Source organism: Myxocyprinus asiaticus, chromosome 35, assembly GCF_019703515.2.
Source record: "Myxocyprinus asiaticus isolate MX2 ecotype Aquarium Trade chromosome 35, UBuf_Myxa_2, whole genome shotgun sequence".
NCBI classification, from domain to species: Eukaryota; Metazoa; Chordata; class Actinopteri; order Cypriniformes; family Catostomidae; genus Myxocyprinus; species Myxocyprinus asiaticus.
In genome coordinates this window covers 35,176,363-35,198,794 of record NC_059378.1, presented here as the reverse complement: position 1 = coordinate 35,198,794, position 22,432 = coordinate 35,176,363, and the positions used below count along the sequence as shown (strand labels likewise).

The window sequence follows — 22,432 nt, the reverse complement described above, 5'->3', positions numbered from 1 at the left end:
GCTGGGAATTAATGGCGCACGTCTTCAGCTCCAAGGGAGGTGGAAGGCACTATGTGCAAGTGATACACCCAGCCAGCTGTCCCGGGCTTATCCACTTGTGTTGCGTGCCACTACCTGGGACGAAACCGGTTCCACCCGGAGGTTGTAGAACCTTGCACAGGTGTTGGGTGTTTTTGCAAATGTTTTGTGTTTTGCCCGCTGCTCTGCAAATGTCTGTTAGAGAGGCACCCCTGGCCAGGGCCCAGGGAGCCACTACACCCCTGGTAGAATGGGCTGGTAGAACAGACGCCACTTAAAGGCATACAGGCGCCTCATTGAGGGGACCCTAGCCTGAGTGATCGTGTCTACTTCCGCGTCCCGTCCAGGGGCCAGACATGGAGATTCCAGAGGTCAGGGCGTGGGTGCCAGATGGTGCCCCATCCCTGAGAAAGAAGGCCCTTCCTCAGGGGAATTCACCGGGGGGAGCTGTCACGAGGAGCGTGAGGTCCGAGCACCACGTCTGGGCGGGCCAGTAGGGTGTTACCATGACGACCTGCTCCTCATCCTCCCTGACCTTGCACAGGGTCTGTGCAAGCAGGCTCACTGGGGGAAACGCATATTTGCGCATGCCAGGGGGCCAGCTGTGTGCCAGCGCGTCTATGCCGAGGGGGGCCTCGGTCAGGGCGTACCAAAGCGGGCAGTGGGGAGGATTCTTGGGAGGCGAACAGGTGCACCTGTGCCTGTCAAATCGACTCCAAATCAGCTGGACCACCTGAGGGTGGAGTCTCCACTCTCCCCTGAGGGTAACCTGTCGTGTTACCAGCGCGTACCAGCGCGTCCGCTGTAGTGTTGAGGTTGCCTGGGATGTGAGTGGCTTGCAGCGACTTGAAGTGCTGCTGACTCCAGAGGAGGAGACGGCGGGCGAGTTGTGACATACAACGAGAGCGCAAACCGCCTTGGAGGTTGACATATGCTACCGTTGTCGTGTTGTCTGTCTGAACTAACACATGCTTGCCCTGGATTAATGGCTGAAACTTCCGCAGGGTGAGCATAATTGCCAACAACTTGAGGCAGTTGATGTGCCAATGCAGTTGCGGACCCGTCCAGAAGCTGGCGGCTGCGTGACCGTTGCAAACAACGCCCCAGCCTGTTTTAGAGGTGTCTGTCGTGACCACAACGCACCTGGAGACCAGTTCTAGAGGAACACCTGCCCGTAGAAACAAGAGGTCAGTCCAAGGGCTGAAAAGACGGTGACAGACCGGCGTGATGACCACACGACATGTCCCGTGGTGCCATGCCCATCTCGGGACTCGAGTCTGGAGCCAGTGCTGAAGCGGCCTCATATGCATCAACCCGAGAGGGGTGGCCACCACTGAGGATCCCATATGCCCCAGGAGCCTCTGAAAAAGTTTCAGTGGAACCGCTGTTTTCTGTTTGAACGCCTTCAGGCCAGCACCGACTGGGCGCGCTCGTTCGTAAGGCGCGCCATCAAGGAGACGGAGTCCAACTCCAAACCGAGAAAAGAGATGCTCTGAACTGGGAGGAGCTTGCTCTTTTCCTAGTTGACCCGAAGCCCTAGTCGGTTGAGGTGTGAGAGCACCAGGTCCTTGTGTGCGCACAACATGTCTCGAGAATGAGCTAGGATTAGCCAGTCGTCAAGATAGTTGAGTTGAATGCCCACCTCCCTTAACGGGGCAAGGGCAGCCTCTGTGACCTTCGTAAAGACGTGAGGAGACAGGGACAGGCCGAAAGGGAGGACTTTGTACTGATACGCCTGACTCTCGGACGCAAACCGCAGGAAGGGTCTGTGTCAAGGAAGGATCAAGATGTGGAAGTACGCATCCTTCAGGTCTACCGCCGCGAACCAATCTTGATGCTAGACGCTCGCCAGAATGTGTTTTTGCATCAGCATCTTGAATGGGAGTCTGTGTAAAGCCTAGTTCAGAACTCACAGGTCCAAGATTGGCCGCAACCCACCGCCTTTTTTCGGTACGATGAAGTAGGGGTTGAAAAACCCCTTCTTCATCTCGGCTGGAGGGACATGTTCTATCGCACCCTTCCATAGGAGGGTAGTGATCTCCGCGCAAGGTAGCAGCGTTTTCATCCTTCACCAAGGTGAAGTGGACACCGCTGAATCTGGGCGGACGCCCAGCGAAGTGAATCGCGCAGCTGAGTCAGACGGTCCAGACCAGCCCTCGTGATGGATTGGAAAACGCAAGGCATGCATCCAAGTTCCGCGCAAGGGGGACCAAAGGGACAACGTCATCAGACGTATCGGCAGGTGGGTTCTCGCGGTGGGGCGGAGCTCGAGGTGCCACACCACGTTGTGGCCATGCTGAGTCTAAGGACATCAAAACACTGACCTGGCTCCTTGTGAACACCCCCGGAACAGCCTGGGACGGGGGAGGAAGAGGCCTGTCCTCGTGACCCGTGGAGACTGTCACATCGGGGGCAGATTTGTGCCACAGCTGGGCGCACAGGGGTAGGAGACTGCCGCTGGAGTGCCAAACCTGCCAAATAGAGTGGTGGACAGTGGCCGTGATGACGGCCGTGCGTGGATATGTGACCCAGGGAACAAGGAAACCGTTCTTGCTGAGCTCTTGAGTACTGCAGCCACTTGGGCATGCAGCGCAATTAAATGCAAAAGGTTACAAAAAGATGGAGATCTGCTTACCAGCTCCAGAGCAGCGGGTTTCGTTGTCCCTGGGTCGCCCATCTCAAGGGCGCTTTGAAGCCTTTCACAGGTTCTGGGCGGCCGTGAGACGGGTGGCGTCTGCTTCCTGCGGTGGGCTCCACTCCGGGGCCGGGCATAAGGGGCGGGCTGTGGCAGAGCCGGTGCAGTCACCGCAGGCGGACGCCCTTGGCGATGAGTAGACAGGGTGCGGGATCTTGAGCCGCGCCGGGGCAGGATATGCCGGCTAGCATCCATCTATTGCTCTAGCATCGAAAACTGCTGGGCAATGTCCTCGATGGTGTCGCCGAATAGGCCAGCCTGGGAAATAGGGGCAGCAAGGAATCGTGTCTTGTCAGCCTCACCCATCTCGAGCCAAAGGTGGTGCTCCTGGACCACTAGTGTGGCCATCGTCCGCCCGAGAGACCGCGCCGTGACCTCTGTCGCTCGGAGAATGAGGTCAGTCGCCGAGCGCAGTTCCTGCATCAATCCCGGGGTGGAACTACCCTCGTGCAGTTCCTTTAGTGCCTTGGCGGACTTGCAGGAGAGCCATGGCATGCAGGGCGAAGGCAGCTTGTCCAGCGGCACTGTAGGTCTTGGCCGTCAGAGACGATGTAAACCTACAGGCCTTGGATGGGGGCTTTGGGTACCCACGCCAGGTGCATAGGTGCACCGCGAGCGCCTTTATCCACCGGGGGATTGCCAAATAGCCCATGGCCGCCCCACCATTGAGGGTAGTGAGGGCAGGGAAGCTGGAAAGATTGGGACCGGGCAGTAAAAAGTGCCTCCTGCGACCTTGTCAGCTCTTCATGCACTTCCGGGAAGAAAGGAACGGGGGCGGGGTGTGGCTTTGAGCGGCGAGGGTTCGGGGAAGAGCAGTGAGTTCCACTCTAGCCGACGCCCGCGGCTGCCCGGGAAAGCATGTTGTCATCTCCGCGTCAGCCTGTGACTGGGCAATCGACCCGAAGGGAGGAGCCCAGCTGAGGCTTCCGACTGGACGAGCCTGCTCTCTGATGCTGCGCTCGAGAGCTCATCACTTTCGCGGGCTCCGAATAAGAGGTCGAACTCGCCATGAGACGAGCCGGCGGACTCATCCGGAAGCCTGATCGGGGCAGACAAGCATGCTGGGGAATAGGAGGTCCACGGGGGGGATACCCGGCAGAGGCGGTCCCATTGGGGTCCCCAAATCGCCCCCAGTGCTAGCCGCGCTGGCCTCATACACATGAGTAAAAGGACCGAGGCGGGAGACTCTGGGGTGGCTTGCTTTCTTACGAAGGCAAGCCGCGACCGCAACGTTGCCATGGACATATTCTCGCAATGAGAACATGACCATCCACGAATGCTGTCTCCGCGTGAGCAGTGCCCAGACACGAAAGACAGTGATCGTGACCGTCAGAAGGCGAGAGATAACGAGCGCAACAAGGAATAACACACAATCGGAAAATTATCTTTAAAAAGACGCGTCTTTAAAAAGACGTTCCGTGTGTGCCGCTCTTTTATGGAAATATACTCTTTTAGAGAAATATACTCTTTTATTTCTGCCAAAGTGCCCAGGGGCATTCTCTGCAGTGCACCAGTGCAGAGGAGGGAGAAGCCGCTGAAATGCGCCGTCAGATCCAGCAGAGGTGAATGAACAGTAGTATTCAGCTCAGTGAGCATGACCGTTTGGCTCCGAAGAGAAAATTTGAATGAGTGGTTGCATACCAGCTCCTTTTATACCCGTATGTCCGGGGGAGTGGCATGCAAATACCACTCGCCAATTTTCATTGGCCTTTTATCAAAGACCTGAGGTGTCTCGGGCTCCCAAGAGTGACCCCTAGTGTCACTACATTGTCACAACATCGAGTGAGTGACAGATAGGGAATTTTGGTTTCTTGTGATCTTAAAATCATTTCAATTAAATGCTTACATGCTTGAAAATAGCTTTGTAGACTAATATAAATTCTGCCTAACATGAATTTCTTTACAAAACTAACATTTTAACATATATATATATATATATATATATATATATATATATGAAGTTTGTTGAGAGAATGCCCAGAGTTTGCAGAGCTGTAATCTAGGTAAGGTTGTCTAGACTGAAGAAGTTAAAATATAAGAAAGTTTTGCAGCAAATTTCCCACTCTTTATTTTCACATGCAAATGAGCTTTTGATTCGCAGCAAATGTTTGCCAGAATTTGCTGCAATGCTCATTTGCATGTGAAAATTATCAGTGGCGAATATGCGGCAAGTTGCAAGTTCATAAAGGATCCTGGACTGTTTTTGCACCCATCTGTGCTATTTTTAATTATTGGTCTTTTGTAAACATGCACTCAATGGACGTCTTTGATTGTTTTGATACGTTTCCGGCTATGTGCGCCACGTTTTAAAAGCGGTACAAGCGCTACTTTTAAAAACGCGTCTCATTTTGCTGCTGCCACTGACTGGGAGAACCACATGCTGTTCTGTGTTTCCGGGAAATTGTGAGATGTGAACAGTTTGATACATTCAGATGAAATGTGTTGGGTCTATGTTAAGTGTTAACCCTGAATTGTAGTTTTATAATTTTGTGTGAGTTTGTTCATTTTCTTCAGATTGAATTTCAAATATGGCTGTATTGGAAGAGCTGCATGATGTTAGCCAATCACAACAGTGGGCATTTACATTGAAGTCTTAAAGGGTCAGACAACTAAAAAAAACGAGCGTTTCAGACAGAATGTCATGTGTATTTTGTTGATTCATGTTTTTCATGTCTTTTATTTTGAAAAGTTTATTTCCTGTTTCATGTCATGTGTCCCTAGTCAGGTGATGTCCTGTTTTCCCTCCATGTTCATGTGTCTTGTTTTCATTGGTTTATTGTCTTGTTATCCTGTTATCAGTTCTGTTTGTTCATTGGTTATCTTTGTCATGTGTTCTCCCATGTCCATGTATTTAAGTCCTCATGTTTTCCCATTGTGCTTTGTCAGGTATTGTGTTTGGTAACGTGTTCATGTTAAGTCAGATTTATGTCAAGTTTAAAGTCAAGTCAAGTTCATGTTTATTTTTCATTCATGTTTATAGTTAGGGATTATTGGTTCTCACTTTTGTTATTAAAATTGCACTTAGGTTCTTCAGTTCAAGTTTGGTGCAAAAATACTTTACTAACATTTTATGTGGACCACAGGGAAGATAATACAATAATAAACTAGATAGGTAAAGCTTGTCAAGATGAACTTTGATGTTGGCTTGACAAAGCTTGGTCTGAAACTAGTTTTTAAAGATTCAAGTTTGATGGATACAAAGACATTACAATAAGACACACTGCCAGCTAGCTAGCCAGCAGGGTTGGGCAGAATACTAAATACTACCTCTTAAATATATTCAGTAATGTGCTCTGATATGTCACATTAAACAGTAATGTATTCAGAATACTTTTAGAATACTTATCATAAAGGCAAGGCACAATTGGAAGAATTATGTGTGATATTTAATTATTATCTTATCTGAACCGCTATCCATTGTTAATATCTAAGTAAGTCTAAACAGCTAGAACTGAGCACTAACTTGATATGTTTCTTTAAATTTTATGTGGAGTTTGATGCAGTTTAAGGTCAACTATAAAATATTGTCCACTTTCCAACGTATTAGAAAAATGCTGCCTTACCTTCAAGACTCAAAAGCCCCTATACTGTAGCTGTGACATTGTAGCAACCAAGCAAGGTTGTTTGTGAATGTTCAGAATGGTATTTTTAACATTTTAAACTATTCTTTAGATTTTTATCTTCTTGAAAAATTTTTTGATTGTGCTGACAAAGATTAATACATTTGGACACAAAATTGGATATGAAATGCAAATTAATCATATTTTCGAGATGATAACTGGATGCCTCTTGCAGAAATTAAACATACAACATAATGAGGTTATGTGACAACAACAACAATGAGGTATATGAATACATTTAACTAGGCTTGCTTCCATATTTATGCCAATTTATTCCTTTAATTTTCTTTTATTACTGACACTTATTTTTGGGTGCTTTTAATTCTTTTACTCCTTTGCTTTTAACTGTCATTTTTAGATTCTTCTGTGAGTTGCTTTGCATGAGATGTTAACTACATGTATTTACACAGCAATTACAATCGGGGGAAACAATGTAGCATGTGCTCGAATGTAACATTTGTGTAAAAATATTGCTGATCAATGGCACGTGTGAGATGTGTCCGTCTTCTCTTAGTGTAAATCACACTATCAGAGGTACAGTATGTGTATTCATTTATCCTTATATTCCAGTCTACCTCTCTCATCAGCCCTGTGGTCTCGGGGTAACCGGCTGTTTAACAACAGCCATTTAGATGCACATAAACAAAACATGGCAATTCTGTCGACAGCAGCTAACTAAACATTTTCTGATGATAATATATCTGTGGTGGATAATCTCTTTGCTCAAAAAATCCTGGTTCTGTACACACTACATGACATTTTTTTAAATGCAGTTGTTACTACCTGAATTTTACTGAACTATGTGTTTACAGAACAGGATTAAGCACTAAAAGGTGATGTTACAACCAAACTTAGTTGCAGTGTGTACGTGGCCTAAAATTATTCTAACTAAATGTTTTAAATGAACTGTATTTTGAATACAGATGCTTGAAATTGTAATGAGGGCTGAATACAGTTACTTCAGTTTTGTATTCTGAATACATATTGAGATTACACGTATTCCATTAAAGCCCAACCCTGCTAACTAGATATTCAAACCGACTTTTAGAGAGATGGACAAATAGACAGATAGATAAATAGAGAGAGAGAGAGAGAGCACAACTTAAAGCAGATCAAAGCCTTTTGTGTTTTTGTTTTTTTTACATTTGAATTTAACAAATGTATAAAAGAGAGTAAATGTAATAACCTACCCAAACTGTATCTTCCAACTGGAAACAAAAGTAAAAAAAAAAAATCTTTGTGAGCATGAATCTGAAAGATCTAATTAAAATGAATTCATTTTCAATGCACACTCCACATAAGTACACACACACACACACACACACACACACACACACACACACAGCCTCTAAAAATTGAATTCTCCCAAAGAAAAAAATAATTTTGAAAGCACTGTTTAAAAGCAAGGTGATCCTATGTAAGAGCTGTACGATAAGAGGGGAGACAATTTTCTTTACCCATGACACAGTATTATATATAAAGACACACTAAATAAATTAAATAAGAAGAACTACTAAAGTGTTTAACTTCAAGAAAGAAGAAGAAAAATAATTTGGCCTACGACTGATTGCAGGTTGTACAGCACCAACACTTGGATGTCCTGGTCCTGGGATATAAAAATAGAAAAGATAAAAATGTAAGTGGTATATTTTGTATATTTTGGAGCAAATGCAGAATTTTGATATACACTACCAGTCAAAAGTTTGGACATACTTGACTGATTTTTTGTTTCTTGTGAATGTGATCTTAAAATCATTTTGAACTAAAGGCTTATGCTTAAATGCTTGAAATTAGTTTTGTAGACAAATCTTAATTGTGCCTACGCATGCATTTCTTTATAAAACTTACATTTTAAATGTATATATATTATAAGTTGATTGAGAGAATTCCCAGAGTGTGCAGAGCTGTAATCTAGGCAAATGGTGGCTACTTTGAAGAAGTTTAAATATACGATTTTGGTCACTGCATAATTCAAATGTGGAAAATAATAATAAAGAATAAGTAGGCATGTCCATTTATCCCACACCTATACCTAAACCTAACCAATAATATAATAACAACCAACCAAAAATATCAAAGACATAACAAGCAGATAAGAGTAAGTATTTAATAAAAAATAAAAAAATAAAAAAAGCACTATAAGAGTATTTCAAACTACTCGTGCTTCATTAAAAGTCCTCCAAAGCCAGACAACAGCTTCGTGTGAGGAAGAGAGTGAATCTAAAGGTTTTGAATACTCAAAATCTTTCTTTCTGTAAAGGCAGTTACATCTTATTCAGAAATATACTGTACTTTCAAACATTAGAATGTCACAGTCGATAAAAAGACATGCGAGGACCAATCACATTTTATATCAAAGCTGAGTAACGCTTGTTGAGGCAGCCATTTTGAATGTTTATATAAGAGGAGAGTTAGATTTGAGTGTTACGGTGGATGGGGATGCTGGTCAATGCTTAAAGACTTCAATTTGGATCTGTTCCTCACTCAAAGCCATCACACGGCATCAGATACAGTGCACAAATAGCATGGATTATTTTTATGATCTTTTTTATGGTAATTTTCAAATTTTTTGAGCTGCAACTGGGACATTCTGAAAACTCCCTTTGTGTCCCATGGCAAACAAAACAATGAACATCAAAGCAATAAATAAATAAATCAATAAGTAAATGATGACAGAATTTTAAATTAATTTCATTTTAAATGTAGCCTTGGGTAATGTATTGAAATCCTCCTGAATAATTTGAATACGGCATTAGAGTGACATTTAAAATACAGACAAAGGCTGACATTTTGGCGATGCAAGCAATGGACCATGGATGCCATTTTGGTGGCGAAGGTTAAAAGTCACTATAGGGATGTATCGTCATAGTTAACCACTATATACTTTACCTGCAAAGCCCATCTGAGGAATATTGTGTGAACCATGAGGCCAAGCAACACTGAGCATTACTGATATGGAAAAAAAAAAAAAAAGTGTTACATTATTTATAAATCAATATAAATAACTAAATCTATTTAAGGTCATGATTGAGACAAATGACTCTTCTAAAAAATACACTAGTCAATTACCCTTACAAAAAAATCTAAACTAGCCGCAAACTTGCGCAAATTTGCCACTAGTTATTTTAACATCCAGATGAGCTTTTGATTTGCCGCAAATGTTTGCCAGACGTTTGCAGCTCTTCGCCGTTAGTGGTGAACCTCCGGCAAACCCTTGGCAACAATGGACAATTTGCTGCAAGTTTGCTACAAAGCTCATTTGCATTTGAAAATTATCAGTGGTGAATTTGTGGCAAATTTGCCATGATCTCTCGATTTTCGTAAGAGTATCATGAACTTATGTGTATGATGCCAGTCCGTAAACAATAAAATACTTACTGTTTACAAAATCCACAAGACGTAAACAATATGCATGTTAACATAATTTTAGTATGATAAAATTGCTTACCTTTTGGTGTATATCCTATAAATTATTTCCAATTTTAACATTTTTCTTTGTAACGCCATAAACACTAATCCCCCAAAACTTACGATTTAAACTTTACAGTTCAAATTGGCCCCATTCACTTCTATTATAAGTGCCTCTCTGTAAACAAGATTTTTGCTTCTTTTCTAAGAAAAAGAGGGACAAGGACATGCTGAGTGACTAAGTCAGGCTTCCTAAACAACCAATTGGCCCGGTTGCTAGGGTGGGTAGAGTCACATTTGGTTAACCTCCCCGTGGTCACAATAATGTGGTTTTCACTCTCGGTGGGGCACGTGGTGAGATGTGTGTGGATGCCGTGGAGAATAGCATGAGCCTCCACACGCGCTAGGACTCCATGGTAACGTGCTCAACAGGCCACGTGATAAGATGCGCTGACTGACGTCTCAGACACAGAGGCAACTGGGATTCGTCCTCTGCCACCCGGATTGAGGCGAGTCACTACGCCACCACGAGGACTTAGAGCGCATTGGGAATTGGGCATTCCAGATTGGGGAACCCCAACCCCCCCCCAACCAAAAAGGAGGGATATGCAAAAATAAATGTTTGTGGCAATAAACATTATGGCACAAATGCTGTCGATTGAGCTTAACTTATATTGAACCTGGAATATTCCTTTACTCAAGATGTAAGTGCTGTAAAAGTATTGTTCATGTTAGGTAATGTAGTTAACTAATTTTAACGAATACCAACTTATTGGAAAGTGTTACCAATATTACATTTTATCATATTTTAGCTTTATATTACATAAAACATTTTGATATATAGGATAAGATGCATAAATTAGTGATAATTCAGGTGGATATTTTTTACTTTTGCTGTATGTTTTTCTTAACATGTTCCTACTTCACCATTCATGTTTGAGAGTGATATAGATTAGTGATTACAGTACATGTATGGGTTAGCCTCACAAAGCAGTTGATGCAAAACGTCTCGGTTATGACTGTAACCTTGGTTCCCTGAAAGGAAGGAATGAGACTCTGTGTCAGTAGCAGATGCTATGGGCCTACCTGGAGTGACAATCTCTAAAACCCTTTAGAACGTGCCAGTTTGGATTTGCAGTTGGCGCTTGACAACCCAACCCTCATGCATGCATCATCGTGGGCATATAAACTGGAGCACCGTGCTATTTCATCAGGATTTATCGACTGAAGGGAGGAGAGGAATCTCTCAGTCCCTTAACAGCAAGATAAAAATCAGTAGTGCGCCAAAGATACACAGCATTTTGTTCCCTCCTTTTAGGGAACCAAGGTTACAGTCCTAACCAAGATATTCCCTTTTAAGTCAGTCAATTCGACGCTGTGTCAGTAGCTGACGCTATAGGAAGCTAATGCCATGATGCCATAATACTGATGCACACGCACAAAGGGAATGCCAACTAGCCAACAGGGTTGGAAAAAGAACTCTACTTCACACAGAATAGAAGGGGACTGACATGGTCAAGAGACCAATCCAATAACATAAAAAATGGCACTAGCTAAGCGGGGTAGTGAACATCGACAAATCAACCGTCCTTCATAGCCAAAATCTGGGAAGACAGGGTGGAAACATCCAAGTTATAGAGCCTGGCAAAGGTGTTAGGGAAGCCCAATCTGCAGCCAGACAGATGTCCTCCAAGGACACACCCTTTGCCCACACCCAGGAGGAGGCCATGCTCCTGATGTAATGAGTATTACCATCTATGGACACTGTATGCCTTGCGAATCATAAGAGAACACAATGTCATCAACAATAAAGTGAGAAAATCATTGCTTGAACAGGCTAGTCCTTTTGAGTGGTCTTCCAAGCAGACAAAGATCTGTTCATACAGCCTGAATTGACTCGTTAGGTCAATGTACATGCTTAATGCCCTCACAGGACAGAGCATGTGCAGCCTCTTAGCCTTGTCCGACTCAAATTGAGGAGAAGAGAAGGCTTGCAAGGTAACAACCTGAGTCCAGAAGAGGGTTGCCACCACTTTGGGGACATAACCCTTTTCAGGCTTGAGAACAGCTTGTGATATGCCTGGTCCAAACTCTAAGCAAGAGACGTTGAATGACAAGGCCTGAAGGTCTCATATTCTCTGTTGGGCCACAGACAATTTGGCACCCCAGAGTCAACATTGGGCTTGACCGCACTCCTTCCGGGCAATTGATGTGTACCACAACTGCAGTGTTGTCTGTATGGATCAGAACGTGCAAGCCCTGAACATCTGTACAAAACGCTCTCAGAGCCGATTTAGCAGCCGCAGCGCCATCGACCCCAATGCCTGCTGGAACTCTCACAGTGGTAAATCTCTCCCTGGCTTGAAACTCATCAAACACCAGAAAATAGATTGAGTGTGTATGTCTGTCAGACATGCCAAAATGGTTATCGAGCAGAGTTTATTTCCAAAGAAGGAAACTTGGTGACTGGGCACCAGCATGCCCTTTGCCCCACTGACTTTGAGGCCCAAATGCTCAAAATGTGTAAGCAGCAGATCCCTGTGCTTGCACGCCTGTTCATCGAATTGAGCTAAAAGTAATCAAATGTTGAGGTAGTTCAACACACGGACGCCGCTAAGTCTTTGCGGAGTAAGCATCGCATCGACACATTTTGTAAATAAGCGGGGAGCTAGGGACAAGCCAAATGGCAGGACTTTGAACTCGTAAGCAGTCCCCAAAAAGTCGAATATCAAGAATGGCCTGTGGCAAGAGGCTATCTGCACATGAAAGTACATGTCTTTCAGATCGATAGACATATACCAGTCCAGAGGACGGATGTGAGACAAACATTCTTTAACGGACACTTCCTGAGTTTCCGATTCAAGCTGCTCATATCCAGTATAAGCTGCAGCCCACCTTCCTTTTTGGTGACCAGAAAATAACAGTTTTTCTGTATGTCTTATATATGTCATCATATTATTATCATTAATTACTTTTTCAAAAACATTTTTAACGTTTATCACATTTTGCCATTGTTTCATCACACACTGTTGCTCAGACAGAATGAATTAATATGGCGCAGATACAGACAGTCCTCTGTGCCCTCTGACATGCCTCCACAAACTTTACACAACCAGCAGAGAGCAGAAAGAAGCTGGTAAAATGCTGCTTCAACTTTCTTTATGTCAAAACTGCATCTTGTTTCATCTTGGCAAAATAATAAATGCATTATTTTCTCCGTTCTTGCTAGAGAGCATTATCTCTTTCCTAATAATAATAATAATAATAATAATAATAACACATTTTTTTATCGGCACCTTTCAAAACACCCAAGGACACCTTACACAGTATAAAATCAACATAATCAACATAAATATAAATCAACAATAATGCAGATGGTCATTCAAGAAATGTAACTAGGCAGTGAAATTACAGATTGTAAACTAATTTAAACAGGTGTGTTTTTATCTGTTTTTTAAATATTGAAAGAGTCCAACTGAGGAATATACAGCGGTAGTGAATTCCAGAGCTTGGAACAGTCAATAAACAAGCTTAGGATGATCTTAGAGAATGGGAGGGGATGTATGGGTAAAGAAGTTCTGATAGGTATGAAGGGGCCAGTTACAGTAATCGATGTGGAATGTCACCAGGGCATAAATAAGAACATGAGTGCTGGAATGGACGTAATCTGGCGATATTGCGTAGGTGAAAGAATGCAGTTTGTGAAATTGTATTAATGTGAGGACCAAAAGAAAGTGTACTGTCAAGGATGACACCAAGGCTTTTTATTTGGGGAGAAATGTGAACTGGACAGTAAAAGATGGGGTCTTGGACAAAGTGGACTTTGAGCCAATGAGGAGGACCTCACTTTTATTGCCATTTAGTTTAAAGGAATAGTTCACCCAAAAATGAAAATTTGCTGATAATTTACTCACTCTCAGGCCATCCAAGATGTATCTGAGTTTATTTCTTCATCAAAACAGAATTTAAGACTTATAGGATTTCATTTCAGGCCTCCTCCTCTAAACAATGCAAGTGAATGTACTCCATTTTAGTCGACAAATAAAGTTCTTCTGAACCCAAATGATTGATTATTTTGAGAAACAAAACAAAACAATACTTATATACTTTTTAACTAATGTTCGCATCCGTACATCTCTGTGACATGAGCTCATGAGAGGGATGACGTAAGCTCGTTGGTAAGGTCACGCGTCACGTGGAGGAGTCAGGAAGCGCGTCATTGTTTACAAGCGAAACTTGTGCCGTTCACAAACCAAAACAGTCCAAAACAATTTCAAAACAATAAAAAATAAAAAATAAAAAAACCCATTTCCAAATAATAATAAAAAAAAACTATGTAAACAATGACGCGATTCCTGACACCTCCTCCACGTGACGCTTGACCTTACCAACGAGCTTACGTCATCCCTCTCATGAGCGCACATCACAGAGATGAACGGAAGCGAACATTTGTAGTTAAAAAGTATATAAGTATTGTTTTGTTTCTAAAAATAATCAGTCATTTGCATTCAGAAGAACCTTTTTTGTCGACTGGAGTCGTGTGGATTACTTTGATGCACCCTAAATATGCATTTTGGACCATCAAAAAATGGAGTACATTCAACTGCATTGTTTAGAGGAGGAGGCCTGAAATGAAATCCTAAAAGTCTTAAATTCTGTTTTGATGAAGAAAGAAACTCAGATACATCTTGGATGGATATCAGCAAATTTTCATTTGTGGGTGAACTATTCCTTTAAGAAAGGTATCTGTCATCCAGGTTTTGATGTCCTGTAGACATTTGGTGATAACGGAAGGGGGAAGGGATGTGTTAGACTTTGTGAATATGTAAAGCTGGGTGTCATCTGCGTAGCAGTGAAATTGTACTCCATGCTGGCGGAGAATTTGTCCAAGTGGAAGTTGGTAGATGATGAAGAGGAGTGGTCCCAAAACTGACCCCTGTGGGACACCCTGAGTAACTGTGGCTGACCCCGACCTGAAGTTCTTTATCTGTACAAACTGTTTTCTGTTAGAGAGATAGGATGAAAACCATGTGTTCCAGTAATATGGAGTGTGAGATGTATCAAAGGTTGAGGTCGAGAAGTATAAGAATGGTCAGAAGGCCAGAGTCAGCTGCAAGCAGGAGGTCATTGGTAATTTTAACAACGGCTGTTTCTGTGCTATGTTTGGGGCAAAATCCAGACTGGAATGGCTCATAAAGATTATTACTGTGTAAGTGGGCCTGGAGCTGAGAGGCTACAGTCTGTTCGAGGATTTTAGAAATAAAAAGCAGATTAGAAATTGGCCTGTACTTATTTAGATCATTCTGATCTAAGCCAGCTTTTTTGTGATAGAGCCCATTTTTAGTGATGATGGAATAGTAGCAGTAGACAGGGAAGAGTTGATTATGGCTGTTATAGTTGGTGAGACTGAAGGCAGGCTGGCTTTGACTAGAGTAGTGGGAAGGGGATCTAGTGAACAGGTGGATGAGTTGGACTTCATAATCAGGTCTGTGATATACTCAACTGATACAGGTTCAAAGACTGAAAGAGTGGTGGTGGTGGACGACAGGCTCAGGGTAGCCCATGCAGAGGAGTTGGTATTCACAGATACAGAAGATGCCAGTTGTTGATGAATGTTTGTAATTTTAGAGTTGAACAGTTCTAAAAAGACTGTGCATTGACTCATGGAGATAATATGGTAGAAATGGTTTCAGGAGGCTTGAGTAATTTGTTAATGGTAGAGAACAGGATCCATAAATTATACAATTATACAATTACAAAAAATGTTTGCATAGTAGGTGGTTTTGGCAGCACTGATTGCAGTCTTGTTACAAAGAAGATGATCAGAATACATTTGTCTGTGTACAGTAAGTCCAGTTCTTTTAGACAGTCACTCCAGACCCCGGCCCAGAAATTTCAGCTGTCTGAGCTCAATGGTATACCATGGAGAGGAGTGGACAAATCAAACTGTGCGGGTTTTCATGGGGGCCAGCGGTGTACAGTAAACAGACAAGCAGATCTTGCATTTAGCATGGCTTATGAAACATTGCCTTTGTAAATAAGGAGGCTCGCCTGTGCCCACCGCTGTAAAGTGGTGGAAATCAAAACGAAGAAGCAATGTGTGGAGCGGGACGTGGTCGTGTGTCTGTCAGTGGGTTGTGTGTCTGTCAGTGGGGAATGGTGGGGAGAGGAAGCAGTAAGGGCCATTACCTGGTGATTGTTGATATTAAACACCTGTGTCTCATTTCAGTGACCATGGAGACAGGCTTGCCAGCGAAAGAAAGGCTGGCGGAGCGCCAGAGAGGCAAAGAGAGTCTGAGTCACACGCACAACCAATGTTAACAGGAGCTGAATGCTGCAAAGCTGTTTATTTAGTATTTCTGAGTTTATGTTAGCTGAAGCTGATGAGTGTAATCTAAAGATCTTGAGAAAAGGCAGAAGTGTGTCTGAAAACCTGAGAATAAAAACAGACTAACGTGGACTGCAACGCCGACTCCCACATCCTCCTTTCCCCCTTGAGACTGAGAACGTTACATTGGTGCTGAAACCCAGGACCCGGAAGAAGTTTAGTCACCATGGACACCTCCCTGCTGGGCGAAGTCATCTGTGCCTTGGCTAGCATCCAGGAGACTCACCATCAAGCTCTGCTCGCTCAAGAACACCGCTTCCAGGAGCTCCTCCAAGCACAGGCCGAGGATCGGCAGGACTTACGGAGCTGGCTAGCTCCAGGTGGTGATGAAGCCGCACCTCCTGCTCACAAAGATGGGCCCTTGAACACAATGAGCCCTCCACCTGCTGCCGCTGCTTTCCAGGGAGGCCCAGCTCGTGATACAGCAACTATCCGCTGAGGACCGCCTGGACTATGTGAAGCTGAAGACAGCTGTCCTGCAACGGTTGGCAGCACACCAGAACAACATCGCCAGCGGTTCCGCTCCCTGATCCTGAGCGAAGCCGGCCACCCGTTCACATTTGCCCAGCAACTCTGTGATGCCTGCCGAAAGAGGGTGCAAGCTGAGGAAGGCCGCAACGTGGAGGACATCATCGAGCTGATGGTGCTGGAGCAGTTGACCATTCACCTGCCCCGAAGAACCATGGAATGGGTCCAGTGCCATTGCCCCACATTGGTGGATGATGCCGTCCAGCTGGCCGAAGCCCACATGGCGGCCTACTCAGAAGCCGGCGAACAGCAGTCCAGATCTCTCTCATTCTCTCCCTCTTGCTGCTCCTCCCCCTCCTGTTCCCCCCCTCACCATTTCCACCCAAACCGGTTCCACGGGCTGCACTATATGCCGGTCCCCTCTCCTACCCCTCTCCGTTGCCCTTCCCAGGATGATGTCTCCGCCGCCACAAATTCAGCCAGGGAGCCTGGGCCGGTCTGTTGGAGTTGCTGGGAGCCAAGATTGGAAGACGATCCAGTAATGGAGGTGGGAACGTGGATCCGGGTCCCTGACACGCCACAGAGCGCCCCCGATCAAGGTTACATGGTGAGTCAAGGATCTCGATTATGAGGTTACACGAACAGATAGAGGCGGAGCATGTCAAATTTACCACTTCAACCACCTTAAATTATGGAGAGAGGCAGTCCCTGTGTCCATGGCGACAGTAGTTCTGGAGAGGGCAGAACTCGGGCCGAAGGTGAAGTTCAAAGCCGATCCATTCACCCAGGTCCCTTGTGGAGACCACCTCTTATCGTCCCAGCTCGTGGGGGTGGCCAAGTTGCAAAAAGAATTTGCGGACGTGTTCTCTCCTCTTCCCGGTCATACGAACCTCATACAACACCATATCGAGACCCCACCAGGAGTGGTAGTGCATAGTCAGCCGTAATGCTTGCCCCAACACAAGAAAAAAGTGATTCGGGACGAATTAGAGGCAATGCTCGAGATGGGGGTAATGGAAGAATACGATTGGGCCAGACTGGTTGTTCTTGTACCTAAGAGTGATGGGTCAGTCCGGTTCTATGTAGATTACCAGAAAGTCAACGCGGTGTCTAAATTTGGCGCAAACCCAATGCCCCGAATTGACAAACTGCTCGATTGGCTGGGTGCGGCTCAATTTTATTCTATATTGGATTTAATAAAGGGGCAGATCCCCTTAACTCCACTATCCCGAGAAAAAAATGCATTTTCCACACCGTTCGGATTACACCAATTCATCACTATTCCATTTGGTTTGTTCAGGGCTCCCACCACATTCCAGCGCCTCATGGATAAGATTCTCCGGCTGCACGCTGCATACACCACTGCCTATTTAGATGACATTATTATATACAGTAACAAATTGGGCTCACGGCACACCCGAAAAAGTACGCAACTGGACAGGTGGAAATACGGTATCTGGGCTTCCACTTGGGTCATGGGCAGGTACGGCCCCAAATTGATAAGACTGCGGCGATAGCTGGCCTGCTTACGACCCAAGACCAAAAAGGAGGTGAGACAGTTTATGGGGCTGGCTGGCTACTACCGAAGGTTTGTGCCTAGTTTCTCTGATGTCACCAGCCCCTTGACTGATCTCACTAAAAATGGGGTGCCAGACCCAGTCCAGTGGAAGGAGGTGTGCCAAGAGGCTTTCGCGTAGGTGAAATCTGCACTCTGTGGTGGGCTGCTTTTACATGCTCCAAACTTCTCTCTCCCCATCATTTTGCCTAGCCATCAAATGGGTGGTCCTAACCCTCCACTATTACCTGCTGGGGCAGTCCTCTGCTCGGATCATGCCCTAATTCAGTGGCTCCACCACATGAAGGATACCAACACGTGGATCACTCGTTGGTACCTGGTACTTCAGCCGTTCAAATTTAAAGTGGTCCAAAGGCCGGGGCCACAGATGGTTGTGGCTGATCTCCTCTCAAGGAATGGGGGGGGTCGGCCCTGAGTCAGGTGTTGGAGGTATGTGGAGCGGGACGTGTGTCTGTCAGTGGGGAGAGGTAAGGGCCATCACCTGGTGATTGTTGATATTAAACACCTGTGTCTCATTTCAGTGACGGTGGAGACGGGCTTGAAAAGGCTGGCGGAGCGTCAGAGAGGCAGAGAGAGTCTGAGTCACACGCAAAACCCAACGTTAACAGGAGCTGAATGCTGCAAAGCTGTTTATTTAGTATTTCTGAGTTTGTTATCTGTTATCCCTGAAGCTGGTGAGTGTAATCTAAAGATCTTGAGAAAAGGCAGAAGTTTTGTCTCTCCTGGGAAGAGTTCCCATTGTATCAGCTTCTGATGCAGCGGCAAAGTGACTGACTTGAAAGGGAACTTTTGTGTATTAATGCATTAGTTCAAGTTTTATGTTACTACTGCCAAATTTCTATGTGTTTGCTGTATAAAATTAGGCTTTGCTACTTTGTTAAAAGGCAAATGTTTGTAAACATTTTAATAACAATATGGGCAAGATGCTACTTATGTTTTAACTTCTCAGTTCTCACAATGGGGTAACACAGCTACTGGTGGTCTGGGTGGCTCCCCTCCCTCTTTGGGCTTGTCAGCAACTTCCACTTCCTCTTCCTGTGGCTTAGTAACTACCAAAGAGGTGAGAGGGGTCACAAACTGATATTTCAGGGATAGTTTGAGAGCTTCTTTCTTTTCATCCTCTTTCTCTTGTCCTTTAAGAAGCACCCTGACACAGACATATAGAGAGAAGACATAAAAAAGTTAATACATTAATGAATGTTATATTTATATAGTGCTTTTCTTACGCTACACTCAAAGCACTTCACATACTGAACAGGGGACCCTCCTCACCGACTACCAGTGTGCAGCATCCACCTGGATGATGCAACACCAGCCATAGAGCACCAGTATGCTCACCACACACCAGCTGTTTGTGGAGAGGAGAGAGTATAGTGATGTAGCCAATTCAGGGATGGGCACTATTAGGAGGCCAGAATTGATAAGGGCCAATTGGGGTAATTTGGCCAGGACACCTGGCTTACACCCCTACTCTTTGCAAGAAGTGCCTTGGGATTTTTAATGACCAAAGAGAGTCAAGACCTCATTTTAATGTCTCTTCCGAAGGACAGTGCCTTTTTACAGTATAGTGTCCCCATCACTATACTGGGGTGTTAGGACCCACCCAGACCACAGGGAGAGCACCCCCTGCTGGCCTCACTAACACCTCTTCCAGCAGCAACCTTAGTTTTCCCCAGGAGGTCTCCCATCCAGGTACTGACCAGGCTCAACCCTGCTTAGCTTCAGTGAGTAACCAGTCTAGAGCTCCAGGGTGATATGGCTGTTGGCAATTATTTTTACGATCACTTACACACTAAAATTGGTACTTGCAGCTCACTCGGTGAAACCATTAACTGATGTACCTCATCTTCAGACCAAGTCTGCAAAACTGCAGGTACATTATCTGTTTCACACTCAGTTTGCAATTGTAAAACTACTTTTTGCAAAACACTAAACACAGTTCTCTACATAAGACATATCATTCAAAACTAACAACTCTTGTGTTTCATTTGGAAAACACTGCCATTAAAAATGCAACACTCATTTACCGATTACCTACACTCAGTGCTCACATATGAAAGTTTAAGTTTTAAAAGCAGGTTTAAGTGGTTTACGAGGACTTTTTTTTAGGTTACAAACTGGTAATTACAAGGATATTATGCTATAAATGTGGTTTATGAGGACATTTCTAGTGTCCACATAATTCAAATCGCTAAAAAACATACTAAATTATGTTTTATTGAAAATGTAAAAATGCAGGAGGTTTTTTGCGAGGGTTAGGTTTAGGGGTAGGGTTAGGAGATATAATCTATATTCCGTACAGTATAAAAATCATTATGTCTATGGAGAGTCCTCATAATGATAGCTGCACCAACAAGTGTGTGTGTGTGTGTGTGTGTGTGTGTGTGTGTGTGTGTGTGTGTGTGTGTGTTTTGGGGTTTTATGTGTAGAGTTTAGAGAATGGAGTCACAGTTTCAGAAATCGTGTGTAAGCAGTTGTCAAAAACTGTAACTAATGTGCAATTGTTAATTGTTAGATCCTCAAGGATCTAACCCATTAGAATGACTATTGTTGGCATAACCTAATTTTTAAGATTCCTTAATGTATTGTGCTGCAGACAGACAGACAACTCATGAACTTACTGTCTCTCCAGAAGTTGCTTCACTGTAAGGTAGGCCCACAGTCTCTGCATGAAATCTTTATTCTCAGGTGGAACATCACTGAGGTCTTTTGTCTTAACAGTGTCTTGGTATGTCACCTTATTGTCTTTCTACATAGAAATAAAAGTATGCTAGTCAACATTTTCATCATAAATGCAGTCAGTCATACTTTAACTTATAAAAATATTTTGAAATCAAAGTTGACATTTTTTCCAACATTAACACACCACCCATGGTCCTAATATCCAATGTGCTTCTGGCCATGTTTGAGACTGTTGTAAATGAGAAAATATCAGCCCACTCACTCCCTCACAACAACAAACTTGATAAACAGACCCAGGCTGCGTTCCATTTCAATTTTCTATCTCCATCCCTCGCTAGCTTCACACCGTTTCATGGATTTGGAAGTACGTTATTGCTTATGTTGCGCGAGTGCCCACTACTGGCAGAACCCGTGCAATGGGTTTAACTGGAACACCCTAAGCCCTAGATCGAGCTGATGTCATTTTGTGCAATTATTTAGTGATTTTTGCACCTGAGAAGACAACGTTTTCGGAGATTTACAATCACAGATTCAGGTAAAGTTCAGTTGTAATTTCAGAAGCTTATATATAGATATTTTCCTTTAAGATTTTTTTTTTTTTTTTTTTAATTAGAATACATTATTAGAAAGGATTAATCAAGTTTTACACAAACAGAAATGGGAACAGTAATATACCCATAGGCTATGACTGTGTAACAAACAGTCAGTTTAAGGTAGCTACAAGTATTTAGCTGTTAAATCTAAATATAACTTTTGTAAACTGCTTAATTGACCTAACTTCACTGCCATCATACATAAGAGTTGTGTGGAGGTTAAGTACGATCTGTGCTATGATGTTACAACTGAGTTGCATTTTGGGATATGGAGCTGCCTGAAGTGTACATCTCGCCCACTAGCAAAGTGGAACGGACTTTCAAAATGGAGGCAGGGATTCACTGAGGGGAAGTGCTTAGGGAAGTTAGCCAATGGATGTTTAAAGTGAAGTGGACCACAGTCCCAGAGACTAGTGATCTAGCTGTAAAACAAAATAATCTTACAGATATTGCGATGACCTCAGCGGTGAAACTCTCCACACTGTTGTCCATGATTTGACCTGAGACTACAATTTCAGAGCCGTTGAAGTACATGTTAAAATTGGTCTTAGTAAGATTTGTCACTTCAGTGTAAATAAGTTGAATATCACTGAGGAGAGGAATGGCAACTTCATCATAAAAGCCCTACCAAACAAACAAAAAAGACAATAAAAGGAGTTAAAATACTCAAATAAATAATCTGAGAATTTCTTAATTGTGGATGGGTGAATTTAAAATTGATTTTCTGTATTGCACCTGCAGCTGTAGATCAGCATCAGAATCCTCATAAATTCTGCGAGCAATCCCATTATTTTCCAGTGACATTTGTGTCAGGAAATCAAAGTTAACATCATACCCAAAACCAAGGCAATAGAGAGGAAACTTTGACCCAATGGCTTTCCTCACAATGGACATTATCGTCTCTGTATTGGTTTCACCTGTAAAAAAAAACACACCTGTTAGCTCTGAAAACAGCTCTGTTCTCACAAGAAACCCAATTGGTCA

General features: G+C 43.8%; 1 protein-coding gene across 3 annotated transcripts in view; it reads right to left on the bottom strand.

Annotated features, from left to right (window-relative positions):
• Positions 1 to 22,432, bottom strand: part of LOC127426076 (inter-alpha-trypsin inhibitor heavy chain H3-like) — an 86,798-nt gene that overhangs the window by 40,678 nt on the left and 23,688 nt on the right. For all 3 annotated transcript variants that reach the window (XM_051672579.1, XM_051672580.1, XM_051672581.1), the window contains exons 10-16: positions 22,184 to 22,365; positions 21,893 to 22,072; positions 20,795 to 20,922; positions 19,130 to 19,320; positions 9,223 to 9,282; positions 7,895 to 7,939; positions 7,524 to 7,541 (exon numbers count right to left, since the gene is read on the bottom strand). In XM_051672579.1, the coding sequence (XP_051528539.1) occupies positions 7,524 to 7,541; positions 7,895 to 7,939; positions 9,223 to 9,282; positions 19,130 to 19,320; positions 20,795 to 20,922; positions 21,893 to 22,072; positions 22,184 to 22,365 (804 nt within the window). The remainder of the gene's footprint in view (positions 1 to 7,523; positions 7,542 to 7,894; positions 7,940 to 9,222; positions 9,283 to 19,129; positions 19,321 to 20,794; positions 20,923 to 21,892; positions 22,073 to 22,183; positions 22,366 to 22,432) is intronic.